The 22261-nt window shown below is 43.4% G+C and overlaps 2 protein-coding genes across 3 annotated transcripts in view; one reads left to right on the top strand and one right to left on the bottom strand.

The window, feature by feature from the left end:
- Positions 1 to 13218, top strand: part of atrx (ATRX chromatin remodeler) — a 32416-nt gene extending 19198 nt beyond the window's left edge. For both annotated transcript variants that reach the window (XM_069531383.1, XM_069531384.1), the window contains exons 30-34: positions 6551 to 6700; positions 8404 to 8520; positions 9968 to 10063; positions 10225 to 10353; positions 11564 to 13218. In XM_069531383.1, coding sequence (XP_069387484.1) covers positions 6551 to 6700; positions 8404 to 8520; positions 9968 to 10063; positions 10225 to 10353; positions 11564 to 11788 — 717 coding nt within the window. In that variant the 3' untranslated portion in view covers positions 11789 to 13218. The remainder of the gene's footprint in view (positions 1 to 6550; positions 6701 to 8403; positions 8521 to 9967; positions 10064 to 10224; positions 10354 to 11563) is intronic.
- Positions 13219 to 15068: 1850 nt separating this feature from the next.
- Positions 15069 to 21478, bottom strand: fgf16 (fibroblast growth factor 16). Its single transcript, XM_020101417.2, has 3 exons — positions 20167 to 21478; positions 18620 to 18723; positions 15069 to 16586 (listed from the first exon to the last, which is right to left on the bottom strand). Exons 1-3 carry the CDS (start codon positions 20468 to 20470, stop codon positions 16341 to 16343), a joined length of 654 nt encoding a protein of 217 aa, XP_019956976.1. The 5' UTR covers positions 20471 to 21478; the 3' UTR covers positions 15069 to 16340.
- Between the last annotated feature and the right edge of the window lie 783 nt (positions 21479 to 22261).

The following is a 22261-nucleotide window of genomic DNA, read 5'->3' as shown; positions in this document are numbered from 1 at the left end:
CAACCATCTGTTGCCCTGACTCAACACACTGCCTCTTAATGTTCAAAGCATGCTCAGTAAAGTTGTTTTTCTTTTTCTCCCCCTGGCCTCCCGTGCATGATGAAGGGTCATTATTTAAACCCCTCTCTTAAAGATGTCTCTGCACTCTTCAGAGAAACTAATTGGAGACAAAGGCTCACTTCCCCCTAATGACAAAGAAGAACCATGCAACCCACACATGAGATTTTGACTCCACACCCTCTTTTACTCATTTCCTGTTCATCACTTGTATGCACAATGTTGACATATGTACAAAGGACAATGTGCATGTTAACCTGGGGACATTTTTTTATACAGCTCTGCAGTGCTCCCTGCAAATGTTGCTGCGTTGTACACTGTCAGTCAAGGTGGCAGGCTGTGGGCGTATCTCACTGTGTGTGCCCACAGCAGGTGATGGCTGCAGTGTTCATTAGACTCTGTCAGGTACACCAAGGTTGCACTTGAACCTCAAGAGCAGGAGCAGACCCGGGCAATAAGCCACACCATGTTTGTCTCATTAGGGGTAGGAAGTCACTTTTTACTTTGAAGGAGAATTCCCCCCTTAAATCCTCTTTCAGCATTCAGTCACTGATGATCTGTGAATTCCAGGACTTATATCCTGATACACGTGTTGTGGTGAACCCACCCTCAACCTACCCCAGTCATTGTACTTGGGTAAAAGGTTTCTCACACTTCCCAGAATGCTCTTTGCCAGCTTTCAGAAACCTGCCTGAGCTTGTTGCATTGCATGTGGAAGGAGCACTAATGACAGTCACAGCGAGGCACCGAGCCATGGGCCTCATTTGCAGCACTTAGTCTGTTGGGAGTACTGAGTGTGGAGATATAAGAGACTGTCCTTTATATGATTCATCTCTGTGTGGAATAAGATGATAGTAGAAAAAATACTGTTATGTTAGTCTCTGTTGTGTCACTGTGCAGGAAAAGTCGACATATACCACCCGATAACAAAATGCAGACACCTGTGTATGAAACGGTGATACAGTATTTGATGCACAACAGTCTGGTGTAATGACCTAAATTTTACTCTAAAAATATTCAAAGCATTAAAGGTCCAGTGTGTAAGATTTAGGTGAAAGAGAACTATTGGCAGAAATTTAATGTAGAATAATGATGATGTTTTCACTAGTTCGGTTCATCTAAATTGTATGAATTGTAGTTTTCTTTACCCCAGAAAAGGTCCTTTATATTTAAATACTTTATATTTACATTGAGGGGGTCTTTCTACGGAGGCCGCCATGTTTTTTACATTAGTCCAGACTGGACAAACACCTTTTGAATTTTTATGAGGCTACCACAGTTTCTTTTTCATGTTTGGAAGGGGAGGGTGAGGTGAGGGGTGTTCAGCTGCAACATGCAAATTCTACACACTAAACCTTTTATACACTATGTTAAATTACATTGAGAACCGTTAGTCAGATAAGAACAGTGGCTACATCCTATTTCTTCCCCACCTTTCTGATTTGTGGAGGGGCCTGTTATCTGTCTGAATATGATGTGTGATGTGATATGTCAGTCAATTTACACACCCCACGATCTGACAATCACACTAGAGTGTGGATATTTGACCCAAGCCAGGTTAAGACAAAAAATCTACAATGACATTTGGGTTCAGGCCAATCGCATTGGCTGGGCTGATTTTTCACGTCTGTAATCAGGGAAATGGTAACACAAACTCAGTGCATGAACTTCATTGGGTTTGGGTCGTGTTTAGTCCCAAAAAAACGAATCCCTGTCCAGTTTAGATCGGGCAAGGTTTGCTTTTTCTTGGGTTCAGTTGTTTTCAGACAGAAAAAAACAGCTAGAACCGCTCTCACACCCACTTCACAAGTTAAAAAATGAGCACTTCCACTATTTCTGTCACTTTCCATCAGAACTACTGAGTGTTCTAGAGAGAGAACAGAGGCAGTTTGGAAATGTGAAGTTTAAGTGCATTTTGCATCTGCTGGGTACTATATGGATGAAAAGATATAGGACTGCCTCCATTTCTTTCTTCTAGTGACTTGGCCTATGCACTGCAAGCTACAGATCTATATATATTTAAGTTGGTGCTTCTTGAAGCATGCTATTCTGATTGTAGTCAGCTACATAACATATTTTTAACTGGAACAGTTGCTAAGTAATGGAATGCTGCTTATTCAACTCCCCTACATAACAGTGGTGGAACAGCCAACAATTATAGGCCTATTTTGAATTTATCATGCTCTAGGTAAAACATGACCATTTGTAAATTATCAACTCAAACCAGAGCGCTGTTACTGCTGCAACACTTTTTTGAAACCATTTTGATTTTTGATTTATTTTACCTCGTTTCTTTGTTGCTGTCTTTTAGTATTGGTTCTTAAAAGACCAACTCAAATGATTATGTTGCAGGTGTCGATTGTCGTCACTTCAATTCTCACTGTGCACCTGCACCTTGGAATAACATGCAGAGCAATTCAAAGCTTACTTCATTATCTTTAAGATGCTGATTCATTTGTTTTGAATTGTAATTGCTTTATTTATTCAATGGTTTTGTTTAAATTATTCAATCTACTATATATATTATTTTGCCTAATGGCCCCTTCATAGTTTATTTAACTTAGCTATAGTAGAAAATAAAATTTGTACCTAAATGTATTTAAATAAATATTTCCTCTGTCAGGATTATCACCCTGTGGGGAACAGCCGTTTTAATACATGGCCTGATTTTTACCTCAGATTGAATTAGGAAACCTTTTTTTTTTACTTTTTTCCCGCTTTCACTGCCTCCTTGGAATCTTTCCTGACCAGCCTGTCCAGGTCCAGCTGCCTGGACCTTATAGTGAGTTTCATTAGAAATACAGCCCCCTACTGCTGCTAGCTGAGGCCTGTTTTTATTGGAATGTGGAATTTTTATAGTCTTTGTTTTGTGACATGCACAATTTTGTTTTTTGTCAACTAGCTGACATCTAGATCAAACCTGTGACTTGTGTACAGGCCCCCAGGGGGTATAAAGACAGCGATGTCCTGAGGGTGTAGGGGTGGCTTCCTGATATCTAGCAGTATGCCCCAGTTTCTGCAGAGGAACTGTTTTGAGTGGGCCAATGGGCTTGTGTGTAGCATTTGTCTGCCGCTCGGGGACAGAGAGTTTTGACAGGCTATGTTGAGATATTACAAATATCTTAGCCACTCTCATTTCTCCTGTCTTGGCCCCCTCTGTTGCTATGTTAACATACCTGTGTGATAACAGCATTTTCTAGCAGACACAGCCACTTCAAATTCTTTCAAAAAACGTGTCCTTCTGTACCTCTCACTTTTCGTGTTGCCTTTGAAGCAAACATGTTTTTCCCCAGCATATCTTCCTAACTTAACTACATTGGATCTCCTACTGCACATTTAATGCCTCCTGTTTAGTCTTTTTCTCTGGAGAAGGTTAATGTCGTGGCAGTGACAGAAATAAACCAGCAACTATAGAGGCCTAGTTTAAGTGTTCTTAACACAGTGAAGGGCCGCTAAGGTGCAGGAAATTGGGTTAACATGGTTGAGAATGTTCTCAGCTCAAGAAGGTATCTGATAACATGGCCAAAATCCTGCCTGCACACAACCCGCCGCTATTAATGCAGGCGGGTGTTTAATTGCATCAGACCCTTTACAGTTAAGCGTCACCTAAAGTCTACTGGTAAAGTAAGTGGTGGGCGCCTGTGCCAAGTAGTAAAGTCTCCCCAAGTTTTCATCCTTGATGTGAGAGCTGCTGAGTTTGAAAAGTTCTTTACATCATTTATGGACTCCTGGCAGGTTGGACCTTTCTAAAATACATTTACTGTATGTACAAGGATTTGGCTTAATAAGGCCATGAATAGTTCTCTACATGTAAAGAAAGGAAAGTGCTTCATATCGTGGGTCATGTCATGGATGTTTGACTATACAACAATTCTTACCCTAAAATTTCCGCTTTTTCTTTATCCTACAGTCAGGTCAAGGCACTTTTTAGGCAAATGATTACCAGACTGAGACTGAATCTGTTGATATAATTATACAAATCTTGAGCTTGTCCTCAAACATTGCATTCCGCCTCCATCATTACACCCATACATTCATACATTACATCCAAACATACATACTCTGTAATGTCAAATGGTGAAATTGTTCTGTAGATTTTTCACTGTAAGAAATACCCACCCTGCACATTCTCAGAGGGGAAATACAAATCGAGTTGAGCTGGTCAATTTACCTCTTCCAACCTCTGAGCATCTGCCCACCCAGCATTCCTCGCTTTCTCTTTTCCACTGCAGCAAAGCAATAGGCTTCATCATGCAGCTCCATAAGGATGACAATAGCCCAGGTCAGATTACCTCCAATCATTAGTGCTGGCTCAAGACACACACACACACACTGAGCGCAACAGGACGGGAGATGGGCTGGACCACCCCAGAGCCATTACTGGTAGGGATTTTTAGGGTATCCCAGAATACAGTTGCTTCCAGTGGGAGTGTCTGTACTGTCATTTGACCTGCAGGTTCACTGACCCGTCAACATAAATCGATCATCTCTCACTCTTATAATACAAAAAAAATTAAAATGTGGTCTTTCTTTAGCAAAGCTGGGAGTTTTTGAGCTGAGTGGAGCGACAGGGACATCGTCCACAGTGTTAGTTTCTGTTTATAGCAGCATACAGGCAAAAAGCTGCCTCTCTGACTTGGCTCGAGTCTGTTGGCTGTAGTTGTCATTGACTTAAAAATAATCCAGGCTCAATCAACACAAAGCTGTGAAAAGTATTTTAGGGGTTGTCTTTTCTGGAAAAAGTGTGGAAAAAATGTGTGATGCTTACGATTTAGTTTCAGCGTCATAGTTGGATGTACCTGCCACAATCCCCCTCCGTCCAAAACGACTCCAAACCAGTCACTAATCAGAGAGGTTGAAGTTTATGTCTGCGTTGTTACCTCTGAGTCATATTTAGACTTTGTCATACTATGCATGTTGTGTCTATACCAGTGCCAATATAATTGTCTGTGCTGGCCTCTACTCTGGCCTTCATTTGACCTTGTGCTCACCTACTTTGGTAGAACAAACAATGATGGATGTCTTTTATCCGAGTCAGGCCAACAGGCTCGCCTGTGCTTTTATGTCCTAATTAGAGAGCAAAGCAGCGGCTGAATAGCTGGCTGTGCCTCTGCTCTGAAATGTCTGCCTGTTCAGGGGTGGCCTGGTTTTGTCCTGATTGAGTGTGATGGCTAGGAAACATAAACATGTGTCAATAAGGAGCAGAATCAGATCCAGGATTTTGGACGGGTTGATGGGTTGATAGATGCACAGACGAGAAGCTCTTTGGCACCTATCTCTGTCAGCCACCTGAACTGTCGTTCTCTGGAGTTGTGGAGAACCTAAAAATAGGTTCTTGTGTAGTTTTCTTGCAGCTCTCTTTTCCCCCATTCAGGGATCCAGTTTCACTCCGTCTGGCCTGGTGTTTATTTTCAGTTTATTCAATACAGGTTTGCAATCACTGCTTAATTTCACAGTGTGTTGTTTCTGTTTTGTATTTTTTTTTCTTCCTTAATAACAGTGACATGATTTATTTTGTTTACGACTTCAAGCTTATTGTCACCCTTTTAAAATGAGAAGGAGAGGAGAAGTGCAGAGAACCTCTTGATCCATGTGTAGGTTAATGATGCAACTTCTGTATGACGTTTGTTTCCAGAATGCAATGCTCCAGTTTAATGTAAAGCTGAGTTGAGACAAAGAAAAGCAAACGTGCTGCGGAGAGAGTAATTCAAACCATGTTTGTGTGAGTGGAGCCTGGCCCAGCTCTCTTAATTTTACTCAGGTATTGTTTTCATTAACAATGTAGTCATGGAAACCAGAGGCACCCCCCCACCATGTATTTATTTATTTACTTTTTTTAGTGTTGTATGTGTCCTTTTAATCAATTTATTGGCAGATCCAAGTTTTTTTTTTCATTTCTTAGTCCAAGTGTTGGGTTGGATTCCATTTGTTTTACCTCACCTTCTGCCAACAATCCACATGTGACCATTGAATGAAGGCTCCAAACTTTTATTTTAAAGACAGTTAAAATTCTTAATAAGACATGCATCTAAACATTGGATTTCAGCTGGAGTTCAAAACCACCTTTATTTAACTACAATGTTTTTCCCCGTAAGAAGTTTATGGCTATCTGAGCATTCAGGTGATTCCCTAAAAAAAACTTTCAGCAGAACAAAAGATCAAACTAAAAATTGATAAGTTCTGTGCTCTGCAGCTCAAAGCGTTTTATTAAGAAACATTGTTTTAATCCAGCAAACATCTTCCTCTGTTCATATGTGTTGCTTTGCAATGTGCATTAAGTCTTTTTTTCAAAAGCAATTTTATTCCGATCTGTATATCCCCAAAACAGGATTCGAGCTGATTATAAGTGGATTTATATTTTGGGTTTTTTTTTCAGGCAGAAAGTTGGTGTTGTCTTCTTAAGCCTCCCTGGAGCCAAATCTACCTCCCCTCCAGTGATGACTTTACACTCACTGTGACAGTTTTTATCTTTTTGCTATCTCCCCCAACGCAGGATCCCATTCTGGCTGAGATGCTGCAGAACAACAAGGACCAGATTGTGTGTTACCATGAGCACGACTCCCTGCTGGACCACAAGGAGGAGGAAGCCCTGAGCGAGGAGGACCGCAAGGCTGCCTGGGCTGAATATGAGGCAGAGAAGAAGGTAAGAGAAGAAAAACACCGCACAAGAGACATGCGTGCTGCACAGTGACATATCCACCACTTCCAACATCTCAGGCACACGTACAGTGTTTATACCCTCTGTCGATCATTCTCCAAGTTATTGACATCAAAGTGCAAGGTGGGCGAAGTCCCGCTTGTGTGAGTTTGTGTTGGATCAGTATATTCCTTTCATCTAGTGAAGCGATGACAGGGCCTCCCTCCTACTCCAGTGATGGCCCACCATCAGTTTAGTGATCTGCTGTACAAATAACTGTGGCTGTCCAAGTTGCGTCTAGTGCTACGTACATAGGTCAATAGATGTTTAGGGACTTTCCTCTTCTGCATTGTCCCCTCGTCCTCCCTTTCCTTTCTTATCGTGCAAATCAATGACCAATTAGTGGAGTTTATTTGGAGATGTACGGGGGGGGGGGGCTTGATGCTGTAAACGAGCAGGAGCAGTACTTCTCCCCCCGGTGTAATCCTAGATTCTAATTCACTCTAATGATTATTTTTCCAACACATACTCCCTCCTCTGCCCTCTGTGTGCTTTAAGCGGCTTTTCCCTCCAAGCTCCTCTGCTTTATAAGAGAACAGAGGGTTCCCATTCACAGGGAAAACCACAGCGCTGAGGTCGAATGTGGGGATTTCAATTGCGTTCGCATCACTGCAGTCTGTCATACACTAAAAGATGGAGAAGTGGTCACTTTTATCCGTGAGAAGCTGCCACGCTGTATACTCAGATCTTTGTCAGAGAAACGACTGGAACATAACCTGGCCTCTGCTAATGTCTTCACAACTTAAGGGTACGGCCGCCTGTGGCCAGGAAACATTACGTGTATGAATATCAGACTTGCAACTCAAAAAAACTGTGAGAATATGATCAGGTGCCCAAAACTGAACTGAACCCAGGAGCCCTCTGCCTCACTGGGGTGACTCCAGCTCAGCACAGAGCTCAAAGAGACTCATGATGTTATTTCTGATACTTAGTTTTTATTCTTTCAGTCATGATTTTGTGTCTGTCTGTCTGAAGATGTTTGAGGTCTAAAGAGTATCTTAGGATGCAGCTGAAGTCCAAGAGCGGCTGCTTGTTAATGGCAAACCCAAATGTGAAGTGTGTGGTGTAGTCGATCATGTGTGTTGTGGTTTTGTGGTTGTTTTGAGGTTTTGTAGTGTTTAGGCCGGCACACCTGTGTCTGACCAGGTCCAACAACCCTCACTGGCCCCAACACACACTCACATGCACACACACACTCATGCACACACACCCCTACATACCGGATGGCCAGATTACAGGGCACGGGACAACCATCTGCAGCAGAGGCTAAATTACACACAAACATTGGCATCCTGCTGGCCTTTACTGGGACAGGACTGTTTACATCAGGTCACTGCTCTCTATCTCTCTATCGCTCTCTCTCTCTCCCACACACACACACTCACTCACACATTTCATACAAGAGGAGCAGGCTGATATCAAACAACGTGTTTCTCCTGCAGAGTTAAACAAGTTGAACGTGCCAAGAGTTACTGACTGAGGCTGACAAGTGATCTGTCGTCTCTGGTCGACCACACTGATACAGTCTCTCCCATCATGCACTTGGTGACACCTGCCTAACTGATATATACTAATCATCTATTTCTATTGGATGCTGGGGGGCCTCTGCCTCCTCTCACCCCCCTCTGTCTCTGTCTTTCATCTGTCAGGGTCTCTCCATGAGGACCAACTACCAGTCACAATACTCGCACATGGACATGGGCTCTTCCAGCTACTTCAACTACAACGTGGCGGCTTTGGCCTCCATGACCAACCAGCAGCTGGAGGTAAGTAATGAGCTCCACATGCCCCCCTCTCCCTCCCCCACGGCACGGCGCCCCACATTCCTCAGACCCCACTGCTAATTGTGACAACAGTCTACTAGCCAACAAGCCCAGTCTGCCCCACTCTTCTACCCAACAGTTTGTGATGCTGCATGTCTGGGGCAGCAGCTATTTATACATCGTGGTTCATCTGACTGACAGAGGACACAAAGTCCAAGAGGCAATTTGTGTTATTCAATAACTAATGAGTGTAAAAATTATGAGTGCTGAACAGACCCACTCATAAACTCACTGATTCATTTTGAGCTTTAAGTGTAACTTCACCTTGCTCTGGCCCTTACTTCATCCACTGATCATTTTGAAAAATGCTAAGATCTGGGCAGAGGACTGAGGAGAGAGTGACAGTGACAGCGTAATTGTCTTGACATTTTCAGGCCATAAAAAAATGAACATGACACAGAATCGCAAGGCGGCTATGACACAGAGGGCTCTTTAAAAGTAGAGGACGTTTCTCCTCCTGAGTCCCCTGAAGAGGGTATTTCTGTGGGGGAGGACCATGATGGTCCTGAGCCACATCAGTTCCAGCTGTTTGCTGCAGCTCATATACACATGAAGCTTTTGGAGACGAGGCAGTGCAAGAGGGTGCGGGCCGAAGGCTAATGTTGGCAAATGACTGGATAATTTGTAATTACCAATATTCCAATAAATGAAGTGCGACACACTAGCATCTCTAACACTAATGTCCTTTACACAGTCTCTGTGGGTGCGCTGCAATCTGCTGTCTCCCTTTAGAGAATATGTATTTTAGGGTTGCCAAAGGTAACACTAGACTAGTGAAATAAGACCAGACAAGTATCTCTGTAAACACCATTTCCCCAGTCTGATCATCAATCTGCTCATATTTGATTAGACAGAATTAACCTAAGTATAAATCTGATGACATCTTTGCCTCGCACGGCCGAGTGTGGCCGTTATGAGCCATGTTCAACCACAGATTGTGATATGATTAGTATTTATTTGGAGTATTAATCTTAACACCCCTTTTAGCTGCATGTTCTCCAACTCCTGATAACTTCTTTGCTAATTAGTCAGCACAGAGTTTATCAATTACAGCCTGTATGTGGTTCCTACGTATAGGGATGCTGGTAGTAGTGAGATTAAAAATGTATTTTTTGTAGTTACAGTTGATCTTCATGACTTACAGCACTGAAACCAATCACCTGTTGTAAAGTTGTGGCTGCTCAGTGAAGAGCTGCACGATTCGGTGTCCCTATGAATGATGCCGTTCGAGTTACTCATTTGATTCAGTGTTAATCTCAAAAGTGTCAATGACGGGTTTTAAGATCTTCCATCATGTAGTAAATACCAAATCCTCACATTTGTCTATTTTTTATAATCAAAATGAGAAAAGCTCACCAGGGTCATGTTTTTCTCTTTCATTTGTCTTCAGGACCTGATCAACCAGGGACGACAGAAAGTCATCGAAGCAACAAATGCATTGAAGACCTTTTCACGGGAGTCAGTGGAGGACACCATTGCTAGACTGGTGAGTGTCAACACTGGTGCAGCAAAGTGTCTAAATCTGTCTTTGTTGATAATTATTCTTAGTGCAAGAGTCTTAATAAGTCCTCTGTCTGTCACTGAACTGTATTATGACTGTGATGGTGGTTGGAGTTAATGTATGTGAACTGTCTTCTCTCCCCACAGTGGAAGGAGAACCCAGCGCTAACAGAGAGTCAGGTCCAGTCCATGGCCCTGGGACGCCAGGCCACTGTCGAGCTGGAGATTAAGCGCAGGGAAGCCATTTACAGGGATGTTCTCACCAGGCAGCAGACGGTAAGAACCGGCTCTGATAGTTGAAAACTAGAAGACAATGTCACTATTTTACTAGAAACTAGCGGGGCACTTAAAGAGCCCATGCCTCCGCCAAGGCCCAACAGTCCCCTTATGTTTCTAAATTCACTAGATCTGGATTTTAATTTTGATTTGTATCAAATTGCACACACTTATAAATATAGGTCCCCTAAACATGCCTATAATGGTTAACACCCTATCTCACAATGTTAAATAAAATGGTGGGGGGGGGAATCCAAAATCTGTTCAGCAGCAATCCAAACACAGACGAAAACATATCTACAACTGTAATAAATGGAACTGGACCATACTGACACAAATGGTTATTGCTCTACTTTTCAATAGCAATGTATTGTTAATGGTGCTTAAAGGAAATACAGCATGTACCCTGAGTTTAAATAGATTATTATTAATGTGAATATTATTACCAAGCAGGTTTGCAGTTTTTATTCATTCACTCTCTAAGAGCAATCCAATAAGCTGAAGAAGTTGTGATCTAAATGTATAAAGATCACAAAAAGAACACAATTCAATTCTTATGATCAAAACCTAAATCTGTGAGTTTAAAGCTGTTATGTATCCTCCAGGCCTGTGTCAGTAAATCACTCTACAGTGGTAGTACCATCTGAGTTTTCTGTCCCTGACCCCTCACAAGCTCTTAGTTAACCTTGACTACATCTGTGAGACACAGTTATAATCAACATCAGACGTCAGCTGTAGAGTTGTTGTTGTTGTGAAGTCTGACTAAAACTGAAAAAATGTTCTCCATCACTCAAAGTTCTGTCCTGAGAAAAACAAACTGTGCCTTAGCGTGACTCCAGCCTTTGTTGAGGAACTGAGGAGAAATCTGCTTGATCACCAGCTGTTTGTAAATTCAGGTTTTATAGTAACTGGATTTTTAAACCTTCTGGAATTTCCTGCCTTAACTTGATGACCTTGGTGGGTTTTTTCCGACACATATTTTGTATATTCTCATGTTTTTGAGCTCATATTTAGGTGAATAATAAATGAATCATTCTGTTATTTTTTGTCATATTTGGCCAGTTTCTTCTGGTTTGTTTTTTATTTTCCATTGTCTTTACATGTGCTCAGGTCATGTGAGGTCTGCAGCTGGTGGTTATTTCACTACAATAGTCATTCGTAGTTATTTGTAGTTAATTAAATTGTCTCTATATTTTGTTTTTCTGTCCAGCTGATGATGTTCGTGCAGAAGCTCATCACCAACAGGAAGGTGCAGGAGCAACAGCTGGCCATGGCTAACCAGGCAAGCTACCTGAACCAGCTGGCCCTGCAGAACGGCATGATGGGAGGCAGCGGGCTCAGTCAGATGGACCTGCTGGGGCTCTACCAGCAGCTCCACGGCCTGGGCTCCCATCAAGGCATGGGCAAGAATCCTGGGCCCTCCAAGGGCCTGTAGGTCAGAGGGACTCTTCCTCAGCCCCCACACCCCACCCCCCCCCACCCACACAGCTAGCCAGCTCCCAGAGGCCCAGTCCAAGTGTGGCCCTGTAACTAACACATTGTGAGACGCCTCAGCGCTCAAAGCAAACCGGAGCACCAAGCAGAGGGTGGAGTAGTTTTGAGACTAGGCCGCTGTCCGCTGGGGTCTCAAATGGGATAGACTCTCAGTCCTTTATTCTGTAGTTCACTGAGAGGAGGTGGGATATAATGTATAAATGACTGACTGTGTGAAAGATCTGTTAGGATGTTCAACAGGAAAAAAAATGTATATACCGCCTTAATGTTATTCAAGTTCTATATCTTCATTTTTCATGTATTTAAAGACAAACAACTTTTACCCCCAATGCTTTTAAGCATTGTTCTGTTTCCCCCTTAAGAGGGTTTCCTTATAATTTAAACTCAGTTTTTTTATACTGTTTTAAAAGCCTAACTTAACTGAGTGGGACCAGTGTCGTTGGTGACAGGACTCCATAAATGTAAAGGGTTAGGGTTACATGATTATTAGCACCAGTAGATTCCTCCACCAATATCACCCACAGTTGTTGGTGCTGCAAAGTCCTGCTCTTCTTCGGAAATAGAAGAAACTGATGAGTTGACAAAAACAGAAAAAAAAAAAAGCATAAAAATTTTGGCCTTATTATATATTTGTTTCCTAAAAAAGCTCTGTAAAGTTTTGAGATTTGTTGAGAACCTTTTTCTATTATGCTTTTAAGTGTTTATGTTAGTTGTCACTGAACATGGTAATGGAATGCTTCTGTTGTTCAAAACTGCCTGCTGGTTCCTAAGACCTTTTCGTAACATCACTCCCATCGTCATGTGTTGTCTAGCATAGCACTGTGTGTCCTGTCCATCGTTTATGTTCCACTTGTGTTGATCCCGAGCTCGGGTGACTGATGGGGTCTCGCAAAGCGTAACCACTTCAGCCACGTATCATAGGGCCCAAAACGTTTCCCGTTACTCGTCTGTCACAGTTTGAAATGTGATTTATCAGGTTAGACTTGACAGGAAGAAGTACAGACTGGAAATCTTCTTATATCTGGCTGATGAGTGTTGTCTGCTTTGTGAGAATCCATCCTCCTGGATACTGCAGTCTCAGCAGGCAGACACCAAGACTACCTGTACTCTACTTTGGCACATTCTTGCTTCTAAATGCTTAAACTGGTGTAGCTGTTAAACATGAGGAATACGAAGAAAACCTGTTTTTCTTGTCGGATCCTGCGTTTGCACAAGGTGTATTTCATAAGTGTCGAGAAACTTTTTTGCCCTCCTCTAAGAATGTTCTTATGTTGGAAGATACACCAAGTTGATTTGCCATGAATCTGATCTGCTATTATCTTGATAAGTATTTAATATAACATTTAATAAAGTGACCAAAAGGATGAGCAACTCCTGTGTTTGAGTTATTTGTTTTTAAGTGCTCTGCATTCCTGTGCACTGAGCATTTAAAGTGGGGAATGTTGGCATTTGGTTATTGGTTACTTTTATTATTGAAGGTCTTCCACAAACTTTTTATTACACACCTGTATCATTACGTATCTGAAGAACAACTGATGGTGAATTGTTGAGCTTTATAATGACAGAGATATTTAAGGATATTCAAAATCTGATGGTAAAATATTGGCCGATAGTATTTGGGGCTTGTTTTTTGCTTTTATTAGACAGTGGACAGAGAAAAAGAACAACATGTAACAAAGATCCCCAGATATCTTATACTGTATATTTTACTATATATACAGTATCATGTGTCAGGTTTTAAACATCCAATCAATAAATAGGAATATATGTTGTTTTTAAAATTAAAAGTCTACTTTGACATTTTAAACATATTCTTGTTAAATGGTGGATAAAATGTTTTAAGTCACTCATATTTGTATTCTAAATATGAAGCTACAGCAGGCAGGTAGCAGAGTTTTTGCTATTATGATTAGAAATGGATGGAAACAGCTCACGTGGCTCTGTCACAAAATCTTCCTGCTTCCTCAGCGTCATTGTTCCTGTTGAACTACATGTCCCCATGTAAAAGTACAATTTGATATTTCCACTGTTGGGTTCATGTTCAAGGTTAAACAAGTTAAAACGTGTTGACTGATGAGCTGGTTGGCAGATTTATGTTGCCATTGTTTGGAGCCAGACGACTCTCCTCTGCTCTCTCTGTCCATGCTAAGCTAAGCTATCTGTCTCCAGCCTCATATCTATCACACACACAGACACACACACACATGAGAACAGTATGTTTCTTCTTATTTTGGCACAAACACAAATAAATTCCAAAATTTAGAACTACCCCTTAACGGCTGACGGATCCATCCTGATGTCCCAGTGTTTCACACCCTCTGTCCCTCTCTCTTCTCCCTTCAATCTTTCATCTATTTTCCCTCTCCCGGTATTGTTTTCATTTCTCAGTCTGCCAGGGTTTTCCCCTGCATGTCTTTGACTTTTCCATTCCCTCCCCCCAGGGGAGCTTGCTCTCACAGCTTACAGATATCTGCCAGTGGAGAAACATTACAACTATTGCAGATGTTGAAATGTTGATCCCATCCCCTCTTAGCCCCAGATTACCACCACTCCACGTTTGCGGCAGCACGTCCCCGCCGGTTCTCTGTGGAGCAGGCAGCTGTTTCTGTCCATTGAGACGGACCCGGTGCGGACTGCGCCGTGACGGGGTCTGTGAGGCCCCCACCATGAACAACCAATCGCTGCCCTAAACCCAGGCTGATGTGTAAAGCCAATTAGGAGCGGAGGAGTCGGGATCCAGTTGCACAGGGAATCTGATTTTGTACGGTAGATGTGGGCTGATCAAGACCTCATGGAGCCTGGGGAGGCCTCTGTACATTACTGGGTAAAGGGTTTGTGAGGGCAAATTGGCTCTGGATTGTACAGGGGTTGCAACTTTTCACACGTGGTCACATTACATTAAATACTTATATGAGCAAGCTGTATAATTATAAGCTTTCAATAGAGTTATCTTTGAGGGAAAAGTACTTTTAAGTGAATTAATTATCAGGTGAAAAAAACACAGACATGTTGGTGCAAGAGTCAGGGGAGCACCAAAATCAACAGGATCCATCCTCTGGGGACCTTGAATGCATATCCAAAATTCTATAGCAATCTATTCAACTGATGTTTCAATTACGAGTGAAGCGATGGTGGAGCGAGTCACCAATATGTCGATATGTTCACAGAGCTGAACCGCTAACATGGCAGGAAACACATGGAAAGAAATGCAACATTCACATTGATATCTATATCTGGTTTTAATTGGTACATCAGATTTTAATCCAAGCAAAAATAGTCTGTCACAATGAGTTCTCGATAGCAGGACAATTTTATTGTCATGTTCAATGCAGTTCTTCATTTTTTTTTGTTGCTTTTTTTATTTTGAAGTAATTTCAGTAGAATCTAACCGTCCAGATAACTTCAAGTTCATTACAAAATAAAGTCTTTGCAATAAATAAATATATAGATTTATATTTATACTTTATAGGTAGAAAATAAATATATTGTACATCTCATAAATAGGATCACCCATATGTACACCTCAGCTGCTTGCATTTTTAATAATGTTCCTGACACTCCGAACATTACAAGTCACAGAACCCCCCACCCCCCTCATCTGTCATTCTTTTCAACCACAGTCAGAGAAGTGCTTTTGTCCCGAGCTTCATCGTTTGTTCTGCACACAACTCCTACAAGACGCCGCTCCATGCTTTATCTAAACGTGATGAATGCGATCGTTAGACTGATGATTGCATGGGAGACCGAGCGAGCCTGCAGCTGGGAACTGGGGATGTGCAGTAAGTGCTCTTTTCATCTGTCACATTCATCAGAGATTTTACGTCCCCGCTTTCATCTTTGATTTTTGAGGACAACTCAATAAAAGCTCAGTTGTAACAGTTTGTTCCCGTTCTCTTTAGTACCCGACTATCCAAACCTGCCACGCTCCTTCTATCCATCCATCTCTGCGTTTGTGGAATGTGCCCTTGCTTACATTTACCATGACTGTGTATAAAGCGTGACAAATGCACCATGTTTCATCTGCAGTGCTTTCTGTTTCCTTTCTGCAGCTTTTTTAAAGTATCTCTCCTGCATTCTCATACTCAACTTTCATTTTTTTGTTCTCCCCCACCAGTTTAGGGCTCTTCACTGCAGTATCTATGCATTTACCTCTAAAAAAAAAAAGTGGTTATTTAGAAAACGTGGCACCTGATTGCCCCACAGCTGGGCAGTCATGTGGGCCACATTTGTCCCTGTGTCCTTAGTGGTTTAACTAGACAACTTTCTGTCCTTACCGGTGTCACAAGTCCACTACAGAACCAAAGAAGCAACATCCAGGAGCGTGCACAAAGTTTATGTCAGTGCAGTATGTGCTTGGTAGTGGGCTGTGGTGTAAACCCAGTGACCTCAGCACGAGTGGAGGGTGTACAGTTCTGTACCAGGTCCAAAATATCTGCAGCACCCCCTCTCTCCTCTTCGTTTGCTTCTGTTGCTCCTGGTGGAACCAGCTCTGGTCACCTGTACTGGAACAAGTCCCTGTAAGCTTGCGGGATCTTTTCGATCTCCACCGGCCTGGGTAAGAAGTGAGTGAGTTTCTGGTGTTTCTTAGTCCTGCCGCCCTCCCTGGGCGAGCCGTCCTTGTTCAAGGCCACGTAGTAGAAGCGCCCCGTGTCCGTGTGCTTGTACAGAGTTGAAGCGTAGGTGTTGTACCAGTTCTCCTCAAACTGCTCCCTGAACACACATTCTGCTGTCAGTTTCTTCTGCAGGAGAGAAAACAACACATTAGTCATGAGCTGAGGTCCTGCTCTGCATGGCACTGAGCGAGGAAAAAGAACATTTGCAACAACAGAGTTTAAAGAGAGAAGGCAAGCGGAGATTAAGATGGACGATGCTGCTGTGCATGCAGGTCTCACTGTCTCTGACGGACCCGTGAACTCTGTTGGTCTGCACTTAAAGCTGAAATGAAGCAGCAGAAGCTCATTTAGACAGGAGCTCATTATGACAAACGAGGGGAAGTCATTACAGGCAGCTTTTCACTTCACGCCCCACACTCACTCCTCAGACCCGTTCACCTCTCATTGTGCATGGAGAATTATTTCCCTCCCTGCATGTGCTACAATGAGAACAGTGAGCGGGAGTACAGGCTCCTCACACACACACACACACACACACACACACACACACACACACACACACTCAGCCTTCACTGATGGCGCAGCATGAGCGATGGCTGCGGGTTCAACAGGTGAGAGTGTGCTGGCTGAGTGACTGTGAGAGAACAATAAGAGCTGCTTTCCTGCCAGGACCGGTCAGTCTCTGCTGCTCTGCAAGACGGCCCGAAACTCAAAGGAGTCTAGGGTATCACTGAGGACCCAGGCACAAATATGAAGGGTGTCCCAAAACAGTCTCTCCCTCACACTGTCCCTCTGGACACACAGGAATTGAACTTTTTTATTTTTGGCTACGAAGAAGATAAATGTTCACCATCACACTTAATGGTGTTTGTGCAAGAGCCTTGCTTTTTATTACAGCAGTAATTTTGTTGATTGGCTGTCAGGCTCTGCTTGGCTGCGGCTGTGTGGTGAAGCTGTTGTCTGTAAACACAGCCCCGAGGGCACATGACTAGGCCAGCTTCATCCTAATAGACTCACACGCACGCGCACGCAGAAACCTCATCGGATCAAAAGCTCGTCAAGGTCTGGTGGTTGTGGGTTGGAAGCGGCCTTCTACCTGTTGGCCCCTTCACGTCCCACCTCCTGGCCTCTCAGATTCAGACAGACATATCTACATCGCTCCCTCTGTCAGTCAGGTGACTTAGTCAGGTGTGCAATTACTCCCCCACCCCACCTCGACCCACCAAATCATGGCCTCCCACCATCACCTCCCCCATGCAGGGTCAAAGCTCCAGGATGCCAGACTCTGATAGCAGTAACCATATCTGCACTTTCGAACATAATGGCCGTGCTTAAAAAGTATCCTCTGTTGGAAATATTCAGAGCCGGGGGGGGGAGGCTAAGCTCTGAGGGGCCCTCAGGTAAAATGCCCTGGGACACCTGATACAGGTAACCCTCACATACTTCCCTTTCATTGTTTTTATCTCTTCCATTTCCCCTCTTTCTGTCCCCAGACACCGACCACATATGAGAGAAAGTCGGCCAAAACGTAACACACACACACACACACACACATACACACACACACAAAACGCCCCCCCCCCGAAAGACAGATGTTCTGTTGAATCTACAATCACTGTGGAAAAACACAAAATAACTCTTCTATATTTAACACTGCTGTCCAGCTGTGCACAGAGACGTAATCTCCACTGAACTCACCCTCCACACACGTCCAAATGTCTCCACTTTGGGGAAAATATGTAAATATTTCTGCATTTCTCAAAACTAGATGAGGTCAGTTTGCTCTCCTTGAATCCTTTCACACATGGAGACCTCTGATTTGGTTTTTTTGATACTGATGCTGTTGTTTGCGGTCTGGAAGTTCTATCTAGTGTCTCGATTCGTTCCTCCGTGATGAAGGGAAGCAGCGGGAGAGGGAGGCATGAGACTCAGAGTGTGAGAGAGACGCCGACAACTTGTTTTGACTCACTGCGGCTTTTCCCATCCACCACGTATGGGAACCTCGATAACAAACGGACCCTCAGATTGCTCCTGGAAACATCTTTTCTGACAGCCCACTACTTACTGACGTGTGTTCTCTCGGGCTGGACTAGTTGTGAATGAGAGGCTGCATGCATGGGGTGTAAATAAAAGAGGGGTTGGTGGGTGGGTTGACTCACCGACCCATAGAGCTCTCCTTTTTCATTCATGCCGAGGTAGAGTCCAGCATCCACCCCTCTGATGCTGACCAGACTCACTGCCAGGCTGATGAACTCCAGGATACCTGAGGTCAAACACACACACAAATCCATCAATGAAGCCCACAAATATAATTTCCTCCTCAGCCGACTGTAGCAGATACATGTATGTTTATCTGACTACTTTTGCATATTGTCCACTGCCATCCAATACGTATTTAGTCTGAATTATTTGCACTGAAAGAGAACCCAACATCTTCCCACTCAACGCTTCCATTGAAAAATCGCACATTTAAGGCCACTATGTAACTTGATGTTGTCATCGATTACAACAGAAAAGACAAATGTGTGGTTTCTCGCTTTCTTTTCAAGTCTTGCTCAATTCATCGCGTCACTCTGTCATAATGGGCTGTGGTTGTCTATAAATGTGTTCATCCTGGCTTTGGGAATTCCAACTGGCCTCTAATACAGAGAGAGGAGCCGGAGCTGTGGGCACAGTTGTTTGCTGACTCACAGGAAGTTGGTGCAAAAGGGAACATGTATAGTTCAAAGACCAGGAAACAACCGGTGAAATTAAAAGCCAGGGGCTGATGCAGAGGTTAGTCAGAGAGGATCCAGCTGGCTGTTGCCGACTGGCAGAGGCCACCTGGTCCCCATCTCCTCGACCTCATCCGATGCCAGAGGATGACACAGACGATCCCTCTAATTTTTTTGCGGGGCGAAAGAGTGTGTCTCTTATTTTTTTCCTTTTAATCAAAGCCACGTCGCTCCTCGCAAATCTGACAAAGACCTTAAGTGGAGCCAGAGACAAACACGCGCGGACCACCCATCCCTGTAAACCGGCTTGTTTTGGCTGCACGTCTGAACATTAAAAAAAAAACCTTCCCAGAATTCCACAGTGGTCATGCTTTAGTCTGGAGGTATTCCGCCTGCACCTGCGACATGACTGCACGGACACGAGGCGCGAGACATGTGCGCGTCTGCCCCCTGACCTCATGTGTTTATCGCTCTCCGGCGAGCCGCACCTCGCCCCATTTGCATCAATGGTACCAAATCTTCAGAGTACGAGGACGCGCCGGAGACACCTGCGCCCCTTACGCACGCGGCGGCGGTCGCCAGGGAAAGGTGCGCGGCTCCGCTCCTCTTGTGCGGCTCCAGGTGACGGTGACGCACGGAGCTGTATTCACAGGGGGAAGTGCGGCAGGGGGAAACACGCTTCTTAATTAAAGTCAGTTTGAGATTGACAGCAGTGAGAATTATCTAAATTGATAGCGCAGGATATACTGCACCTCGTAAATCACCCAAAACTGCAATGAAATTCTGTAATAAGGATAATTGCTTCCCTCAGGATCACTGGAGGCCTCAGCTCGACCCTTTTCATTTAGACATCTCTGTCAGTGACTGTGTATAATGACACTAATACTACTACTAATAATAATAATTTACTGGTGGTGAACCAAGACAGTCACATGATAAGATCCTCAGCATTGTAAACCTTTTAAACCAAATAAAAAGGTCCCTGGCCTCACCGAATCTGCTGTGGTCCTGTCGTGTCCCGTGCACGGTGCCGTTGGGGAATATCTCCAGCTGGAAGCCGGTCCTGCAGTAGAGCTGCCGCCGCCTCAGGATCCCCTTGAGGTGCCCAAAATCCGTCGGCGACCCCCGCTGCAGCCTCCCCTCAATCTGCCCCAGCTGCTCATTCAGCCCCACCGGAGGCTCCGCTATGGGCATATTCCCCAGCGCAGGAAAGCTTTGTAAATCCAAGTCGATTGTCCCCAAAAAGCTCCCGACCTCTGCCATGGTGTGCACAGCTGTCAGATTAAGCGACGGCATTTAAAAGGTTTCGGCGACACGAAGCGGGAGAAAAGTTTTAAGTAAGTCCGGTCCATGCACGCACGAAGCCAAAGGGCTACCCGGCGCGCTGCTGCTCCTCCAAATCAGTCCTCTGAGTTTATTGATCGTCCTCTGCTTTAATCATCAGTTTGATATCTCTGTTCATCAGATGGAAAGGCTCTTATTATATACATACTCCCCACGCATTCTCACATTGGATGTTCAAACACAAGCCACGCCTGGCTGGCATCCCTTCTTTACGCGCATCAGTTTCCCTCACTTGAACGTGTGGAACCACTTCCAGTCCAACTTTTTCAGCTGCTGATGCCGCTGTGTGTCACTGCTCTCTGTAGAAAGCTGCACCAAATCTTCCGATCACACAAAATCCAAGTGCGGGTCCTCTCATAGCTGCTGCGCTCTCGTCTCTGACAGAAGCACACGGTCTATCCAGGGGCAGGGAACTCTGCTGGCAACAGCTTGTGGCGCATTACAAAGCGAGACAGACGCAGAGACCATCATTGTAAAAAGACAAAACAAAAGCAGCTGACACAAAGCCGAGAAGCTCTATCTATCATAAACTGTAACAAACCACTGCACCACAAAGGCGATCCATAATTTACTCTGACTGGTTTATGGTCACACCACGGCCTCTCCGGGAGAAGAAGGAAAAAAAACAGGAAAACCGCAAAGTATCAGGTGAGCGTTACCCTCCCCGCAAGATTATCAAAATAATCTGTGCGTAATCTCAGAGCAAACCAGTCTCACGCACAAGTGCCAGTGCCAACCACAGCGGTTGGACGTTTTCATGAGAGCATTTTCTCCACCGCCTCGTTGGAAGCAGGTGCTTCCTCGCCCCTCTGCACAACGTTCGCAATGTGCTCCAGCAAACCAGCAGCTTAACCACTTGTACTACTGGCAAGGAAAAAAAAAAAGAAGGAAAATCCAAACGTTGATGACGTGTAGTATCAAATCTGACTGCTGCTGAACTTTGGGGGACTCCAGGAGAGCTTGGATCAAATGTTTTTAGATGTGTTTTTTAAAAGTTTGAAACATTAAACCTCAGAAAATGTTTACATTTCAAATAAACTGCTGCACTTTCTGCTGCTCAGTAATTATGTAACTACATAAAACATGAGATGTTCTACTGATCTTCTGAAAACAGGATGCACAACCTGGATATTTGAGTTATTTACAGAAGTTTGCATTTCTTTAATATCAGCATTGTAAATAAATAGTTGATAATACATTTGTTTTTGCACTGTGAAAGGTAAATAGTTTTAACTTGTAACACAAATTCAGTTTTTTCAACTTAAAGCTAACGAGTTATAGTAATATAAATTTAAACTTGAAAAAGTATTTGTGTATTTTTTAGTTGGTTAACAATGATCCTTTTCAGTGTATTCTGCATTATTATGTCTAATCTACAGAGAACCACTGCTTCACCAGTTAACTGTACAGTGTAAATGTGAATATTGGTGGTAAATTAATAAGCTGAACTAAAATCTGCATTCTGACTGATCTCCTGCTGTGGATGACTATTCACATTGATTCATATATATTTACTGTTTTCATAAAAAAAACTTTGAATTTCGTTTGAATTAGTAAAAATAATTAGGAAAAAGTAAAAATATTGCTTTCAGAAAAAAGAAAAGAAGCACAAATTGTGCAAAAAGGTCCAAACGAACAGAGTAATTTTTGTATTACTGTTAATTTAAACTTTTATTTTGTGATTTGTATTGATGTTTTGTGTTTAAAAACAACCTGATGAGAAAGTGTTGAATGAGAAGGACA

Source organism: Paralichthys olivaceus, chromosome 9 (assembly GCF_024713975.1).
Source record: "Paralichthys olivaceus isolate ysfri-2021 chromosome 9, ASM2471397v2, whole genome shotgun sequence".
Lineage (NCBI taxonomy): Eukaryota > Metazoa > Chordata > Actinopteri > Pleuronectiformes > Paralichthyidae > Paralichthys > Paralichthys olivaceus.
This window is presented reverse-complemented; position numbering and strand designations above follow the sequence as displayed.